The 16,776-nt window shown below is 45.0% G+C and overlaps 1 protein-coding gene across 1 annotated transcript in view; it reads left to right on the top strand.

Annotated features, from left to right (window-relative positions):
* SMARCAL1 (SNF2 related chromatin remodeling annealing helicase 1) overlaps positions 1-16,776 on the top strand; it is a 326,034-nt gene that overhangs the window by 291,283 nt on the left and 17,975 nt on the right. Inside the window, exon 15 of the mRNA XM_078679275.1 lies at positions 5,116-5,216. Coding sequence (XP_078535401.1) covers positions 5,116-5,216 — 101 coding nt within the window. The remainder of the gene's footprint in view (positions 1-5,115; positions 5,217-16,776) is intronic.

Raw genomic sequence — 16,776 nt, 5'->3', positions numbered from 1 at the left:
TGTTCAAAAATGCTGAATAGCCTTTTGGCATGTACAAAGGCCATTTGGGAATCTCAAAATGTGATTTCTACTCATTAGAAATCGCATTTTGTGACACCAAGAATAGGAAATCGCAGTGGACTCGTAGTGTACCCTATGGGAAGCCTTTAAAACCATGACATGCAAATATATACAGGCTTTGCTGGGGGGGGCTGCAGGAAAGAAAAGAAGGTCCACTGAGACACTCTAGAGGGAGAAATAGTTCAGTTGGAAGCACAGGCACTAGTGGGGAGGAAGCCTACCATCCGATTCTGCATCATATTAGTCTCAAACAGCAGGAAATGAGAGACCTAGCATCAAATGCGGCAATGTCCTTAGCATCACAAAGGCGGCTGTATGATGTGGGCGACAAAGCCAACAAAATGATAGCGTGGTTAGAAAAGAGGGATAGGGAGAGAAGCTTTGTGGTATAAATACAAGACTCCAAAGGAAAAATACAGGTAATGGAGGAAGAAATAGCGAAGGCCTTTGCACTGTGCTATGAGGGATTATACTGCTCTAAGTTCGCCAGGACAGAAGGTGATTGTCGAGAGTTACTCACAGACGTACGGCTTCCTATGTTGACTGACGAAGACTGAGATTACTTGGTAAAAAAAACCCTACAGTTGAAGAGATTACTGGGGCTATAAGGGATTTACAGGATGGTAAGATCCCTGGGCCCAACGGCCTGCCTGCAGAATTAAACAAAGGAAACCGTGAGTGTGGTGGCACCACACCTGCTGAAAATGTTTGAAGTGGCAACGAAAAGGGGATATTTACTGAAAGACCAATGAATGGCCACTATTGTAGTCATTGTCAAGGAAGGCCAGCCTCCAGATGACTAGTTCCTACAGGCCTATCTCGTTGTTAAACATAGATGCAACATTTTTGGTGATTTACCTCAGGGGAGTAATCGCATCTCTGGTGCACCCTGACCAGTCGGGATTCATGCCACATTGGAGTACCAGATTGAACCTTAGGCGCCTCGATGGGGTTATGCAAGTCCCTTGTAGAAGAAGATGGAGTGTTACTTTCACTGAATGTACGCATGGCATTTGACAGTATTGAATGGCAATATTTATTTGCGGTCCTGGAGAGGTTTGGATTCGGACCACCGATACCAGTCATGGGTCAAGCTACTCTACACTAACCCACTGGCTAGAGTGCGAGTGAATGGCTCGATCTCCCACTCCTTTGCCCGACATGGAGGCACTAGGCAAGGATGTCCACTGTCCCCTATGGTATTTGCTCTGGCCCTGGAGCCGCTGGCGGCCTGGATTCGAGGAGAACCTTTGGTGACTGGGATAATGGGTGGAGGAAAATGGGAGGAACGTATAGCCCTATATGCAGATGACATCCTACTTTACGCCACTAGGCCCCGCTACACAGTCGACAGACCTCCGCAGATATTCCATCTGTAGTTATTCACGCTATAAAATTAATTGGGACAAGTTTCTCCTCTTCGGACTCTCAGAATGGGTCAACCACCACCGCCAACAATCAAACTACAAACTGAAGATGAATGTAAATATCTAGGCATTACTATCGCAATCAGAATCTGAATTTTTTGAGGAAAATATGATGACCTAATTGGAGCGCCTGAAAAGAGATGTGGCGCATAAACAAAATCTTCCCATCTCTTTGATGGAAAGAGCGATCCTCTTTAAAATGATGACACTGTCACTTACGTTTTATTTACTACAAAATACCCCATGCAGAATACCAGAACGGTTTTTTAGAGGAGTAGGCAGTGAGCTGAGGAGGCTCCTCTGGGATGGGGGAGGATCAAGGATAGCGTTAATTTAGCTCCAAAGAAGAGTTTACAAAAGTGGCCTGGCAGTCCTGGACATTAAAAAATACTATTGGGCCTCACAGTTGGTAATAATTCACAACTGTCTCTTTGCAGAAAGGAACAAACCAGCATACAGGGTGGACCACCTTGTGATGGGACAGAGGGGATACCAGAGTGTATATCAGGAAAACTAACGAAAAATGAATGCCCACGCATACACAAGCAGTGATACGAGAGTGGAAAATAGCCACTAAAATCCTAGGTTGGGACAATAGGTGAACATACTGAAGCCCACTTTGGGACAGTGACTTACTGCAGGAAGTAGGTGATCTACAGGGGTTTAGCAAATGGAGACTACTAGACACAACTCGGGGGATGTATGGAGAGGTTTGGCAATAATTTCATTTGAGGACCTGCAGAAGGCATACCAGCTGGCCGACACAGACTGATACAGATACATGCAATTAGGACATGCACTTCAGAGGTACATCTGAAAAGGGGAGCAACTTCAAGACTATGCTGCCTTAGAAGATAGGCTATTAATGGACCCAATCTGTGAAAAAGCCACATCTTTATTATATAGGCAAATAAGTAATAATTTGCCCGATCTGCTGTAGCCCCTACGGGAGGTCTGGGAAATAGGACATCGGGCTATTAGACAGAGGACGATTGGACGGAAGCAATACAAAGTCCCAAAAAAGTAGCGCTCAGAGCGAGATTTCGATTGGTCCAGCTTAGCATCCTACATACATCTTACACAAGAAGAGTACTGATGCACAAGCTAGGTCATTGCCGTCGGACCTCTGTACAAGGGGCTGAAAAGAAAAGGGTACATTCTTTCATAACATCTGGGGATGCCCGGTCATACAGCAATACTGGGAAAGGGTGACACTAATAATGTCTGAGGGATTAGGGGAAGAAATACTATTGGAGGGCAAATGGCACATCTTGTGTGTAATGGGTAAACAGAAATGGCAAAAGTATCAGAAGATGTGCCTAATTGTAGCGGCAGTGGTAGCGAAAAGAAACATCGCTAGGCCTTGGGGAGCAAGCCAACCTCAAGCCCCCACCTTCACACTCCCCCGGATTTGAGCAATGGAAGTCCGGTTTAGACTGGTGTAGCACAGCAGAAAGTTGGTGTATGAGAGTATAAACTGCCCTCGAAAATAGGGGAAAATATGGAGCCACTGGGTGGAATTCAGGGGACTGTAAGGGATCTAGGAGGAGGGGTTGGGAGGAGAATGACTAGATTGACACCAGGCAGAACAGTGTTATCTGTCATCAAACGGTTGTTTATGTTAGGGTCCTGTGTAAATATTGTAATAGGAGAATGCATAATTTTCATGTAAAGTATACAATGTATCACAAATGCACATGTGGAAGTGACACTAAACTGAAATTGACTAATGTTGAAGAAAAATATATTTTTTTTTAAAGAGGAAATCGTAAGAAGGGATTTCTTAATTGCGATTTCTTGTGCACATGTACAAAGCATTTCTTAAATGCGAATTGGGCACTTAAGAAATGCTATTACCATTGACTAAAAGTCGATAGCAACCATGTGAAAGTTTTAAAAAGTACTCTTAAATGCTTTTTTTAGTGCATGAGCGCCACTTTTTTCGGGGTGTAGGAAGGGGGGCCTTAGGTTGAACCTGACCCGAGCTTTAACATTTCCTAATTTGCTATTTCCTATTAGGAAATCGCAAATTAGGAAATGCAAAACCATCATACCTATGAGGATTTAAGCCTAAGGAAACTAATGGTTTAGTACTACTCAATTAGCGGTTTCCTAATAGCGATTCCTACTCTGTATTAATCGCTATTAGGGAATCTCTATTTCTGCGCATACCATTTTGCGTTTCCCACATAGCGATTTCTGAGGAGTTGCTATTTAGGAAATGCAAAATAAGTATTTTGTACATCTTGCCCTAAGGACCTTCGGGTTGGGTGGACAGGGTACTTAGTCAAAACATGGCAGATGTTCAGCCAGCGTTAGATACAGAGCTTTGACTATAATGCACTTGCAGTACAGCGGAGGAAGCACGTACCCCATTTTGAAGGTGACAAGCATGCCAGACCTATGACCAATACCTACCTGTTCAGTAGAGATACAGTGGTTTAAATTTAGTTTAGGATGAAAAGCAATCTTGGATTATTGAACTTCTATATTTGACAGCTGTTAGAAAGATTTCCAAATTAGATGGAACAATTTTATAAGATGCATAGCTGGTCATGGAATGTATATACACATGCCCAGCATTTGAATTCACACGTTAACTGTTAATCCACTTCAATCAGTTTCTCAGAATTTCGCTTAAGAAACAATTCATCCTCTTATGCTGCATCTCTTATCAGGGAGATGAGAATTGAGCCCCTGATTAAAGAATCAGGCTGAAGGTTGTTAGAACCAATGATGACAAACTACTGGGGCATAAAAACATAGACATTATGTTAGGCTGGAAAAATACAAATAATGAGCAGTAGTGCTTCAATAATCCCATATTTCAGCCACTGCATTGCACAGGTTTTGATTGTGTGCACAAGTGTTGATCTACAAGTATCCCATTGGAATTACAAATGAGTGTCACGTGCTGCAGTGCTGATTGTATCAACGTAAACCAACTATCTTCTTGTATTTAGATTTATTATTCTTTCATGAAAGGTCACTGGGTTGAAATAGCAAAAAGAATTGAAATTAAGGATCTAAGCTGTGTTAAGTATCAAGGTGATGCTTGTATCACCATCTGTAATATAGTAGGATCCATAAAGCTTTTAAGGGGTCCTCCTGTGGAACGCCTGCCTTCAAACCTGAACTCCCCATTATAAAATTTCTTAAACTCCCATTCCCTTCACTGTGCATCAGCATCCACCTCCTACACCGCTAGGACTATTAAAAAAAGGTTTTGCTGGTGTTGGTTGAGGTTGGGCTTTAAACTACTATGACTTTCTACATTTCTTGTTCTCTCCCATGCCTTCCTGCTTCAGTTTTCTCTTCAAAAAGGGACAGTAAGAGATGTGTAGAACCTGCAGAAGTACCACATATTAGAATAGTGATATGCCAACCTACATTGCATCATGGCAGCTGGCAAGCAGTGTATTTGCCATGCTTGCCAACTGCCAAGAAGTTACAGATCCCTTCCCATGGAACTGAAAACTTGAATAAATGGATCTAGGGACATGCTTGGGCTGAATCATGAAGATTAATTTGTATATGGATTTTCTTTAAGTAGTGGGAACCTGCCTCTGCAGCATGGTAACAAGGCATTTTACAAAAGTGTTTACACTTATTTTATTTATGGTTTTAGGTCCTGGTTCAAGCAGAAGACCGTGTGCATCGGATCGGGCAGACAAGTTCTGTGAACATCCACTACATTGTGGCTAAGGGCACTGCTGACGACTTTCTATGGTATGGCAAACACATATCTTTTTCCTATAGTATTTACTCTGACAAAGTACTGGAAGCCAGATCAGTGGGCATACATCCACTTGTTATCTCTTTGTCTCCACTGGGTCAGGAGAATAATTTACCGCTCCATGCATGAACTCCGTGGATAAATTGTCCATCGAAATGTAACGCAGGGTGTTCATCTGCCCTTATGATGAGCATCAGCCTGGGGTTATGTTTTTCTTGGAAATACATTGTTGAACCCCTAATGAGGAGTTTCAAGCCTGCATTGATCATCAGAAGTGCAAGATAGGGGTAAAAGTGTATAAAATGCAGTAAAAATGCATAGAAGCGTGATAAAACGTTCCGTATCTTTAGGATTCTAGGAGCATCCTATGCCCATGGTGTACTGTGGTGGCAGCTGCATCAGAGTCAGTACTTTTTAGGAACCTGAAGCACAAGTGAGGTTTCAAACCTGTTTTGTGACTAAAGATTTATTGCAAAACTTTGCTTTTTCACTTTCAACAACATAGTTCACATCATTATATCAAGTGAGGTGAGTTTGTTTCTCTTTTTTGACAAGTTTTGTCCTCAGAAATGCCTTCCCTTTTTTAGAAGTGTCCTTCCTGTGGGGGGAGGGAGGGGAGACTGCTGGCTTTGCCCGGCCCCCCCTCAATGTTTTGCATTCAGTTAAAGACTGCAACATCTGTTAAAATGCCCTAAAGGACTTTGACAGACAGACAAGTCCTTAAGGTTCAGAGGAATCGAGGAATGATGTAGGACATGATAGTTAAGAAAGAATACAAAAAGGCTGGAGAAGACAGGTTCTCATGCTTCCTCTGTAAGGCAGCCTGCTCCTGAAAAGGACTCACCCCAGGGCAGGACGAGAGAAAGTAAATCTTCAGGAAAAGAAAGACACAGACTTTATCAGTCAGTCAGTCAGAATACTTTATTTCGATAAATCAATATCATAAAAAGACAATGGTACTATACAAGACATGCAATTAAAAACATTATTTATACATAATAAAAACAGAATCTTAAGCCAGTTAAACATTTCCAAAGATTATTTCATAAAGTAAAAATTTCGTAGATCAAAACCTCAATAAATAGAATAAGAACATTAGCCCATTTGATTGCCCTCCCTGTCACTTTTTAGAGTACAGACATCATACAAATTTACATCCAAATTCATTTATGTACAATTAGTCAAACAATTTTTCCTGTTCCTAATCCTAACAGCACCCACCAAGAAACTTGCAACGTGAAAAATGATCCTGGGGTCTGCAATAATTGCAAGTACAAGAGGGCAGGCTTAACCTGCAAAAACCCCGCCTCCTTAAGTATAGGGACCAAGAATTTCATCCTTAATTCCGTGTAGTGACTACAGAACATCAGAAAGTGCAATGTGTTCTGTATGGAAAAGTTGTCACAGGAACACGGCGATGCCTTTTCGGGGGTACTCCAAGTAGGGAACTGTCCTAAGTTCAGGTGGATCAGATTGAAACGGAAGCGGGTTAGTAGAAGCCTATGGAAGGGACGGTTCACCACATTAAGGTAGGTTTCGGGACCAGGTGAGCTGCTTATAATGAGGTTGGCCCTTACAGTGGGTTTTTTTCTTTCGCGTTCCTCTCTCTCCAGAGACAGCAAGTCTGCCATTGCTCCCTTAATTAGTGCAATGTCCTTCGGTCTTATTGATTCTGGTGAGGAGAAAAGCTCCGGTCTCCCTAGTTTAAATAGGCTGTTTTTAATGTATGTCAGCCACTCAATCTTACTATAATTTTCTAGTAGGAGACAGTCTTTCATGATAATATGGTTCAAGGAGATTTCCTGGTTCATCCAGGTCTTCATCCAGCATGTTAATGGAGCCACTCTTATCATGTCCGAGATGAAGCCTGCCCCCAGTTCAGAATGGATAGTATATGAGGGCGTGGACTGTGGCACTGATAGGACAGATCTCATTAATTTATTTTCGGTCACCTGTAAACAGTTAGGGGCACTATAGCCCCATATTGAACTACCATATGTGGCTACTGCGAGGCATTTTGCTTTATAGATCTTCATTAGTGCTACTATATTCCTTGCCCCAAGTTTTTTTGTAAAGCCCTGGAGTGCAGAAGTAGTTCTTGCAAAGGAGATGTTTCTATTTTTAAGCTGCGGACCCCAATTCCCTCTCTCATCAAATGTAATCCCCAGGTAAGGGAATGTGGGCACCCTACAGAGTTCTTCTTTGCAACAGAAAAAAGTTTTAGACTGCGTTTTCGTAGCGCACTTCCCCATGATCATGATTTGGGACTTCTTTACATTTATTTTAAGGTCCAGGGATCCCATAAAGTTCCCAAATACATCCAGGAGCCGCTGTAATCCAACCCCTGTCCGTGAAAGAAGGACAGCATCATCCACGTAGAGGAGAACTGGGATACCCAGTCAAGGTATGTCAAGTATGTCAAGGGTAGCATCCTTTAGTGCAGGTTCTAGGGCATTGATATAAACCGTAAAAAGAAGAGGGGCCAGGATGCACCCTTGCCTGATCCCCCTGTCCGAGTTAAAATGGCTAGTACAGTGCCCCTCAGCAGTAACCCTGACGGAAGCCAATAGGCCAGAATTTAAGTCCGCCAAAAGGTCGACTAAAGCCCGATCAAGACCCATGTTAATTCAAATTTGCCATAACTTTGCCCGGTTTACAAGGTCAAATGCTGAAGAGAGGTCCATGAACCCCAGATACATTGACCCCTCTTTCGCCTTTTTATATTTGTCCAGTAACAGTTGCAAGTTAAGGCATTGGTCTAATGTGCTCCTTTTCGTTCTAAACCCATATTGTAGGTTGGACAGGAGCCCTCTGTCGTTGACCCAGTCTACGAGTTTATGCAAGATTATCCGTCCTAAAATTTTGACCGAGGAATCTCTTAGAAAAATAGGTCTATAACAAGAGGGGGCCTGCCTGTCTCCCTTCTTAAAAACTGGGATAATAATGGATTTTTTCCATGAGACTGGTATGTTGTTTTGGTTTAAAGCGTTAAAAACACTACACAAGATCTTAGACCAGAATTTTGGGGCACATTTAAAAACATCCGCGGGGACCCCGTCGGGACCAGGAGCCTTGTTTTTTGAGGTCAGCTCGATAGCTCTTTCTATCTCTGCGGCCTCAAAAATCACCTGGAGCCCTTCAGATCTAACAAGGGTGTTAGCCATTTGATTTTCGGGACCTGGGGTAGAGTATATATTCCCAAAATGAGTTATCCAGCCCTCGTCTGGAATGTTAGACTCAAGGGGAGTGTTCTCCTCACCCGAGAATAACAGTTGATTTACAATTTTCCAGAACTGCCCACTGTTTCTTAGGGTCTCAGGGGCAAGTAATTGTGACCAGGCCTCGTCTTTCAGCTCATTTTACCTGTCTAAGATTGCTTTCTTATAAGCAGATCTTAAGATGGCTATTTGGGCTTGGTCCTTAGGGGTCGCCTTCAAGGCCGTAAGTAAGACTCCATGTGCCCTAGAACATCTTTTATCAAACCATCTTTTACCATAGTTTGTCCTCTTTCTAGGACCGGCGTGTAAGGTTAGGTTAATTTGTCTACAGATGTTATCAAAGGCAATGACCACCTCTGTGTTTTGGGCCTGTTTCTCTAGGCATATGGCCACATCATCCTCAACCTTATCCAACACTTCCTGCAAGAAAGTTTCAGGGACTATGTTTGACCATTTTAGCCTACGTCCTTGATCTTTTACAACGACACTTAGACCACCCTTGTGAGTCACAGATTTCAGGGTTAATAAGTCCACGGACTTTATCTCTATTAACACTGGATTGTGGTCACTAAAGACCGATACCCCAGTCTTGTACCTTAAAACCTTACATAACATAAAAGAAGACATAAAAATATAATCAATGATAGTGCCTTCGTCTGTTCCTTTAAAAGTATGAAACCTAAAATCAATCAATCAATCAATCATTTATATAGCGTGCTACTCACCCGGAGGGTCTCTAGGCGCTTGGGAGGGGAGGTCCGCTACTGCTCGAACAGCCAGGTCTTGAGCTGCTTCCTGAAGGCGAGGTGGTCATGGGTCAGGCTGAGGTGGGTCGGGAGGGAGTTCCACGTCTTGGCGGCCAGGTAGGAGAAGGACCTTCCTCCTGTGGTGGATCTTCGGATGCGGGGGACGGTGGCGAGGGCGTGGTTGGTTGATCGAAGCTGGCGTGCGGGAGTGTAGAAGTTGAGGCGGTTGTTGAGGTATCTTGGGCCTTGGTTGTGAAGGGCTTTGTGTGCGTGGGTGAGGAGTCGGAACGTGATTCTCTTGTTGACCGGGAGCCAGTGCAGGTCTCTCAGGTGTCCGGAGATGTGGCTGTGTCTGGGGATGTCCAGGATGAGTCTTGCTGAGGCGTTCTGGATTCGCTGGAGTCTCTTCTGGAGTTTGGCAGTGGTTCCGGCGTAGAGGGAGTTGCTGTAGTCCAGTCGGCTGGTGACGAGGGCCTGGGTGACCGTCTTCCTGGTCTCGGTGGGGATCCACCGGAAGATCTTACATAGCGTGCGTAGGATGTTGAAGTAAAACCACCTTCCCCGCAACCAGACTCGTAAAGATTCCATCTCGCCAGAAAATTTTCAAGGGCTTCCCCCCTCTTAGAATGTTCAAAATGCATGGATGAATAGTATGGAGGGCCTTCTTCTTCAATACTGGAACACGGTTGGTTACAGGGATGGATGTTAAAGTCTCCTAAAAATATTATTTCAAAAGTATTCACATTAGTACTATAGACTGACAAGAATTTCTCCAATAAGTCCAGATTAGACCCGGTACACTCATTGGCACATGACTTCTAAAAATTAATAAATAAAATCTTGGGGGTATCAGAATATGATAATTCAACAATTAAACAGTTCTGGGAACCTGAATTACACTGACTTAATGTGCCATTTAAATCAAGTTTAAATAGACTTAGGAAGCCTCCCTTGGCTCTACCAGCCACACTGCAGATCGCTGGGATGCAAAAATGTCTGTACCCATCCAGGAAAAAGCTATTTGTCTGGTCCCAGGTTTCTTGAAACGCTATAATGTCATAGGTTTTTAGTGAATTAGTCCAGGTATCATTCCCTGCTTTAGCCTTAATGCCAGCAATGTTCCAAGTCATAATCCTAGATGTAGGGTATAGGGGCTGTACATTAGTCCTTGGTTCAGTTGACTGTCAATCATTTTCCTCCAGACATGCTAGAGGAGCGTATCAATTGGCCAATGGGAGAGGTTCATCAAATTGGTTATTTTGCCTGGACAGCCTATAACAGTATGGTTCCTGACTATTTGGTGGTTGGATTCCAAATTGGGGAGGAGGAGTAACAAAGCATCGCCTAGGTAGAGGTTGAAATGGCTTGGGCTGGTCAGTATTTAAGTGTGTGGTGTTATGGTTATAGCAGACTTTATCATTCTCTGTCATGCAAGATCAACGTCTAACGTGATAACAGCATCAGCTATCACCTATTCTCCATTGAAGGAAGGTTCAACGCCTGGCTCTCATCAACATCATGGCGAGCACGCCAAACAATTGAAATATCCGCCGCCTGAGAGTCTGTAGACATAGAAGATAACCAATCGATCAACATATTAAAAACTGCTTTCTTTATTGACGTCTGCAGCTATATTTTTGACATCGGTAGGACTCTCAACATTGACTTTAAAAGCATAACAGCGATCATAGTCACACCTCTCGAAATTGAAAAGGAAAACACAGTACTCCATCAAAGTCTCTAGCACCCTCAATGCAGAAAAGAATACGACTTTCACCATCACCTACGATGTCAATACCTATGATGGCTACTCCATCACTTTCTATTGCGTCTCTTGCCTCCGCATCGCTACTACTTTCTCCACAACTGTCATCACCTCACCAGCATTTCTCCTGAAGTGATACCACGTTTTTCCAACTCTAAGTTTTTAAAAGATAGTAGAGTGCCTGTCTAAGCCTCCTCAAGTTATGCATCCTCCTATTACACCGTATCTACAATCCCTACCTTTCAGACCATAAAAAGACAATCATTTTGAGGACCAAGTTCACGTTTCGTTACAGCCTTTACAGCGGTCACCTTCCAGGATGGTATCGAGGCCAACATCAATGTCTACACTATGGAAAAGGATACCGACTCCTCCTCGCAGGTCTCAGCATCTTCCCATCTTACTCCGTAGTAGAGGAGCAGACGAAGTTCTACCAGATCCAAGTCTCCTATTTTAGACTCATATGAAACTCATTCCACCCCACCCATATTCCCTCTCATGTCTATTCTCATACAACTGTGCTGAGACAATAAAATGAGGGTGAGCAACAGCTTAACAGGTAGAAGAGGTCCTCAGTTCCTCTGTCACCTGCCTTTAAAATGCACAAGCCTCCTCCTGTGCTCTCAGACCCCTGACCTAGCCCTGCCATTTGTTTCCTGTAGTGTAAACTCTGCATGTATTGGAGCGTGTTACATCAGCTCTTTTTTTAGGTGCAGCAATTTTAAGTGATTTGCCCAGAATAACATGTTGGGACTCAAACTTGGTTTTTCAGGTGCAAAGTCTGCAGCTCTGGCCGTACCCCCATATCCTCTCAGTTTACCACAGAAAAGAGGAGTCACCCCCTCTTGTGTCTCCTCTCTCCCGTCTCCCGTGATAATCACCCCTCCCCTAACAACTAAGGACCCCTCCTAGCTCCATCTCCTCACCCCATTGCCCTCCCAAGTCTCCAGTGTACTCGTCACTCCATTTGCCCCCTGCTGCAGTGCGTCCATTGGGAATAGAGGCCGTCCAATGCCAGAGAGAACCATTTTAAAATTTAAAAATGCCCTCTCTGGCATCTTAAACCGTCCTGTTCTGTTATACATTTCTGCCAGGTCACAGGAAGTGACCGGTCAGAGTCTTCAGTAGTGACCGAGAGGTAGTTCTGTGACTAGCAGATGTACTGCCTGCTACTAAAGAACGGCAAATATTTGGGGTTGGGATCACAAATTTAGGTATTTTGTTCTGCAAAAGTTATCATCCCAGGCCGCAAAATCTTGAGGGGGTCTGCCTTGTGTACTAATAAAATTTCATCAGGGTGGGGGACGGAATGTTCCCAGTTCATGTTTAAAAACTCACTTTTAATGAATACTGTGTAAAAATACTCTGATGCACTAAGTTAGAAAGCTTCCATGTATTAAGAAATACACTTTATTGAAGTTTAAAGACACCTTATCCTGTTCTAACATAATCTCCAACAATGTCTGAAGCACAGCATATCAGATACGATCAACGTAGAGTGCCACAAGTACTCAAACCCTTGATAAGGGGTGGTATCTCCAAAGTCAGGATCAATGTTCGGGATGTATTTCTTGGCGTTTCCTGCATTGTATATACGTCCCGAACGTGGACCCTGATATCAATTTGCATGTCTACGCACTCTTTGCTAATGGTGATTAGTACCTTACAGTTCATACCTGTGATTTTACACAATATATACTTGACAAGATCATTGGACGATAAGATTACATTCTAGTGGTCTTTGGTATAATACGTCATTACCCCCTGAGGAAGACTTGGTCAAAGATGAAAACGTGTTGGCTGTGCTTAAACCCAATTGCACTTTGTGGCTATATTTTGAATTTGTTTGCATTTTGTTAAGGACATGTCTAATTTGTACTGTATTTTGTTAAATACATATGTACTGTCCATGTGTGATATATACTGAACACTATTAAAACATATCTGTGTTGTCAAACTTAGTTTGCCTTGTTTAATAAAACATTGTTGCTAAAAATAAGTTTTTTCTTGACCACATTAAGTTGTGACCTTACTAGCCTAAACTGTGCTATGCTTCAGACATTTGTTGGAGGTTTTGTATGTTGTTACCCATGGTAATATACTCAATTGCAATTTCTCCATTTACTGACTGTATTCATATGGAGGTTTCAGTGCTGGTGTTTTTGCAAAAGCTATTCTAAGATAATGTCTGTTGCATGAGCCTACTCTTCGCTGGACTCCGCTATCCCTGTTAATTTCTTGCCTCTCCCAATACTATGTTGCCCGAAGTATGATAAGTATGTAGGCCACATATTGGGTACACATGGCACTTACTTGCCTCTTGCTTTGTTGTCACAGCCTGTGTCCTGAATGTGTCAAAGTTCGCGTTTTAAAACTATCACTTTTGATAAATGTGTCTCAACGCAATGATATAATATGACCTTCCAAAACCGGGAAGCTTTTGGCAGCAGGAGAAAATGCATTGTCAGGTTTGATATTTACTTTTAGAATGGCGCTTCCTGACTGGCCTTTCTCAGCATTCAGCCCTATATCAAATGTGGTATTCCCCAGACTTTTTGCCTACACCCCCCTGTTTTTTGCTGAACTCGTTTTTGTTGGCATTAGGCCTCTGGGCATTTTACCACTGCTAACTAGTGGCAAAGTGTTTGAGCTTTCTCCCTTAAACATAATAAAAATGTTATACACCTAATTGATGCATTTAAATTACTGACAAGTCCCTAGTAATGGTACTACATGTACCCAGGGCCTGTATATTAAGTGGACTGGTGCACCCGTTCTACCACCCACTGAGGTAGCACTATAAAACATGTTTCAGGCCTACCACTTCAGCCTGTAGTGCAGTTTCAACTTGGCAAAATAAACATGTTACCAGGCCTAAACCTTCCTTTTTAATATTTAGAAGTTAGTCCTTAGGTAGTCCCTAAAAGCTCATAAAGTAGGGTAAGTGGTATTTAAAAAGTAGGACATGTGTGTTTAAGTTTTACATGTCAATGATAGTGGAAAAACTGCTAACTCACTGTAGCAAGGCTCTCTCTCCCATAGACTTAACACTGGGTTACCTTATTTCCCTTAATAAGTGATAACTTCAGTTTGGTGATAGATAGAGAAATGCTTATTCCACTCACTTGAATTGTAATTTAAAATACTCTTTAATTACAAAGTCAGATATCTGAAAGAGACCGTAGTTATAGATTCCTTACCTTAGAATTACCCCGAGGTGTCAGGGTGGATCGGGAGAAATTATTTCATAGCAGTACCACTGTGCGTCAGTAGGTGGCGTCGGTCGACCCACTTCCGTTGTCGGCGTCGTAGTGTCTACTTAGACGACGCCCCTGCGCGCTGACGTCAGTTCTTTCTTTTCCACGCCAGCACCCCAATTCCAGAGAGGGCATGCCCCTTAGTAATTTTTTGCCTTAACTTTTTCAACTTTTCTCAACATCTTTTTTGAGTCTTCGAATCTTGGTGCAAGAGGGCTGTCCCATCATTGGACTGGCTTCAAGCCTTGTGACTCCTGTCACAAGCTGATGTCAGTCACCAATCCGCACCTCGTGTGCCTCTGGCGTCTGGAGCGCGACTACAACCCAAAGCCGTGCCCCGACTGGTGGGCCATGAACCCAAAGTGTTTACGGGAGCGGTCCCAAAAGCTTTTGGAGGGCGGGCAGTCCGCCCGCTTCTTTTGAGGTCCTTGTCGAGAGGAAGGTTGCGGGACCGGTCATGGAGTCACTACCGCTAGTCCTCCTAAGTCTTCGCACTCCTGGGTAGCACAAGAAGAAGGCAAAGAAGCATCGTCGCTCTTCGCCCTCTCCCCGTCCGTCGGCTGACGCGACCCGGGATTCAGAGCGTCATCTCTCTCCGTCTTCGGAGCCCGCTTGGACTGCTCTTCGCTTCCCTCCCTTTAGCAGGGCCGGAGCATCCCCTTCCCAACTTTGTGCATTTTACGAAGCGCTGCACAACATCTTTGGGCAGCCCGACTCCACATATGTGCCTTCGGGCCTCACAGACTCGGCTGGGGACCCTAGGCCTTCGATGCCGCCGGCACCGGCCCTGGCCTCGAGTGCCTCCAAGTATCTGGGCCTAGATCCGGATCGCGCCGGTCAACCTCACGGTACATTCCCCGGTGTCGATTCCAGTGACTACGCCCCAACCGGTATTGACCCCCAGCCTCACCCCGGACTTGGACCCGGTGCCGGACTGAGGTCGGTACCGACGCCAGAGGGTACTTTTGTACCGATGTTAATTCCTGGTGTTCCCTATGGCCCTGAGTGGCAGCCATAGGAGGGTGAGGAGATCTGGGAGGGGTCTGGTGACCTCTAGCTGACCAACTTGAAGAGCTGTACTGGTGAAAGGATTTGGTCGATACCAGTGGTCTAAATACCTCCCCAGACCTTGGTATGCTTTTCCCCCTACCGTGGCTACAGAGGAGGGAGCTTCCTATGTTGTGGTGTTGCCTTGGGCCTCGAGCTTCCTACTGCGGCAGTCAGGATTAACATCCTGACAGAGGTGCTTCAACCTTCAGCGGCCTCTTCGGAGCCCCTCCTGCCTTTTAATGACGCCCTCACAGACATCCTTCTGGGCACTTGGTCCAAGCCCAGTACAGGGGCTCCTGTGGACAGGATGATTGCCCGATGCCACCGCCTGGCTCTGGGCAACCCACTTTTCCTCTCCCAAAGCCCAACCCCCGAGACCTTGGTGGTCCAAGCCTCGTCCTCTGAAGGTGCGTTCCCTCCAGGTCCTCCAGATAGGGAATCCAAGAAGCTGGACCACCTTAGGAAGAAGTTGTTTTCTTCCGTCATCTTAAGGTTGCGGTTGGTTAACACCACATGCCTCTTGGGCAGTTATACCCATAGGGTGTGGGATACCGTTACCCAAGTGCTGCCACAGTGCCCAGAGGAGGCCTGTGTCGCGCTCACCTGCGCAGTTGCTGAGGGTCGAAACGTAGCAAAGTTCACCATCAGGTGTGGGCTGGATACCACTGACTCTGTGGGCAGAACGGTTTCCTCATCGGTAGCCCTGAGGTGCTACGCCTGGTTGAGGACGTCTGTTTTTTGGGGGGGATGTCCAATGCACCCTTTTGGACATGCCCTTTGATGGCCGTCGCCTGTTTGGTGACAAGGCGGACTCAGCGCTCAAGTGCTTCAAGGATTCTAGGGCTATGGCCAGATCCTTGTGCCTCGCAGCATCCTCTTGCCCCACGCAGTCTGCCTTTTACCCCTTTCGTGGCTACAGAAGGGGTGCCCTACCACGTTCTACCCAGTCGAGCCACAGGGCCACACAAGCTACCCAGTCTATGCATGGCTGCGGATGTGAAACCCAGCGACGCAGGTCTGGGGGCCAGCGGGCAGGCCAGTCCCCTAAAGCACAGCATTAGGGGAATCGATCCGATGTAGTCCAGATCTCAGAGGGGAGTGCATGTCAGTTGCAGTGATCGCTCACGAACCAGGATTGGGTCAGTGGCAGATGCCCCCTCCTTTCCTCAACCAGAGTTCACAGTGGTGACCGATGTGTCATCCCTGGGATGGGGCGGCTACATCGAAGAGGTGGAGATCATAGGTCTCTGGTCTCCGGCGGAGTCCGGGTTCCACACCAACCTTCTGGACCTTCAGGCGATCCGTCTCACACTGAAGGCATTCCTTCCTTCTGTCAAAGGAAAGGTAGTGCAGGTGTTTACGGACAACACCACCGCCATGTAGTACTGCAACAACCAGGGCGGGGAGGGGTGGTGGACCCTATGTCCAGAGGCCCTACGCCTTGGGACATGGTTGGAACAACAGAGTATATCCCTTGTGTTTCAACACCTAACAGGTTCCCTGAATGCCAGGGTGGA

Source organism: Lissotriton helveticus, chromosome 3_1 (genome assembly GCF_964261635.1).
Source record: "Lissotriton helveticus chromosome 3_1, aLisHel1.1, whole genome shotgun sequence".
In the NCBI taxonomy this organism is placed as follows: domain Eukaryota; kingdom Metazoa; phylum Chordata; class Amphibia; order Caudata; family Salamandridae; genus Lissotriton; species Lissotriton helveticus.
Note: the sequence above shows the minus strand (reverse complement) of the source record. Positions and strands in the feature narration are given on the sequence as shown.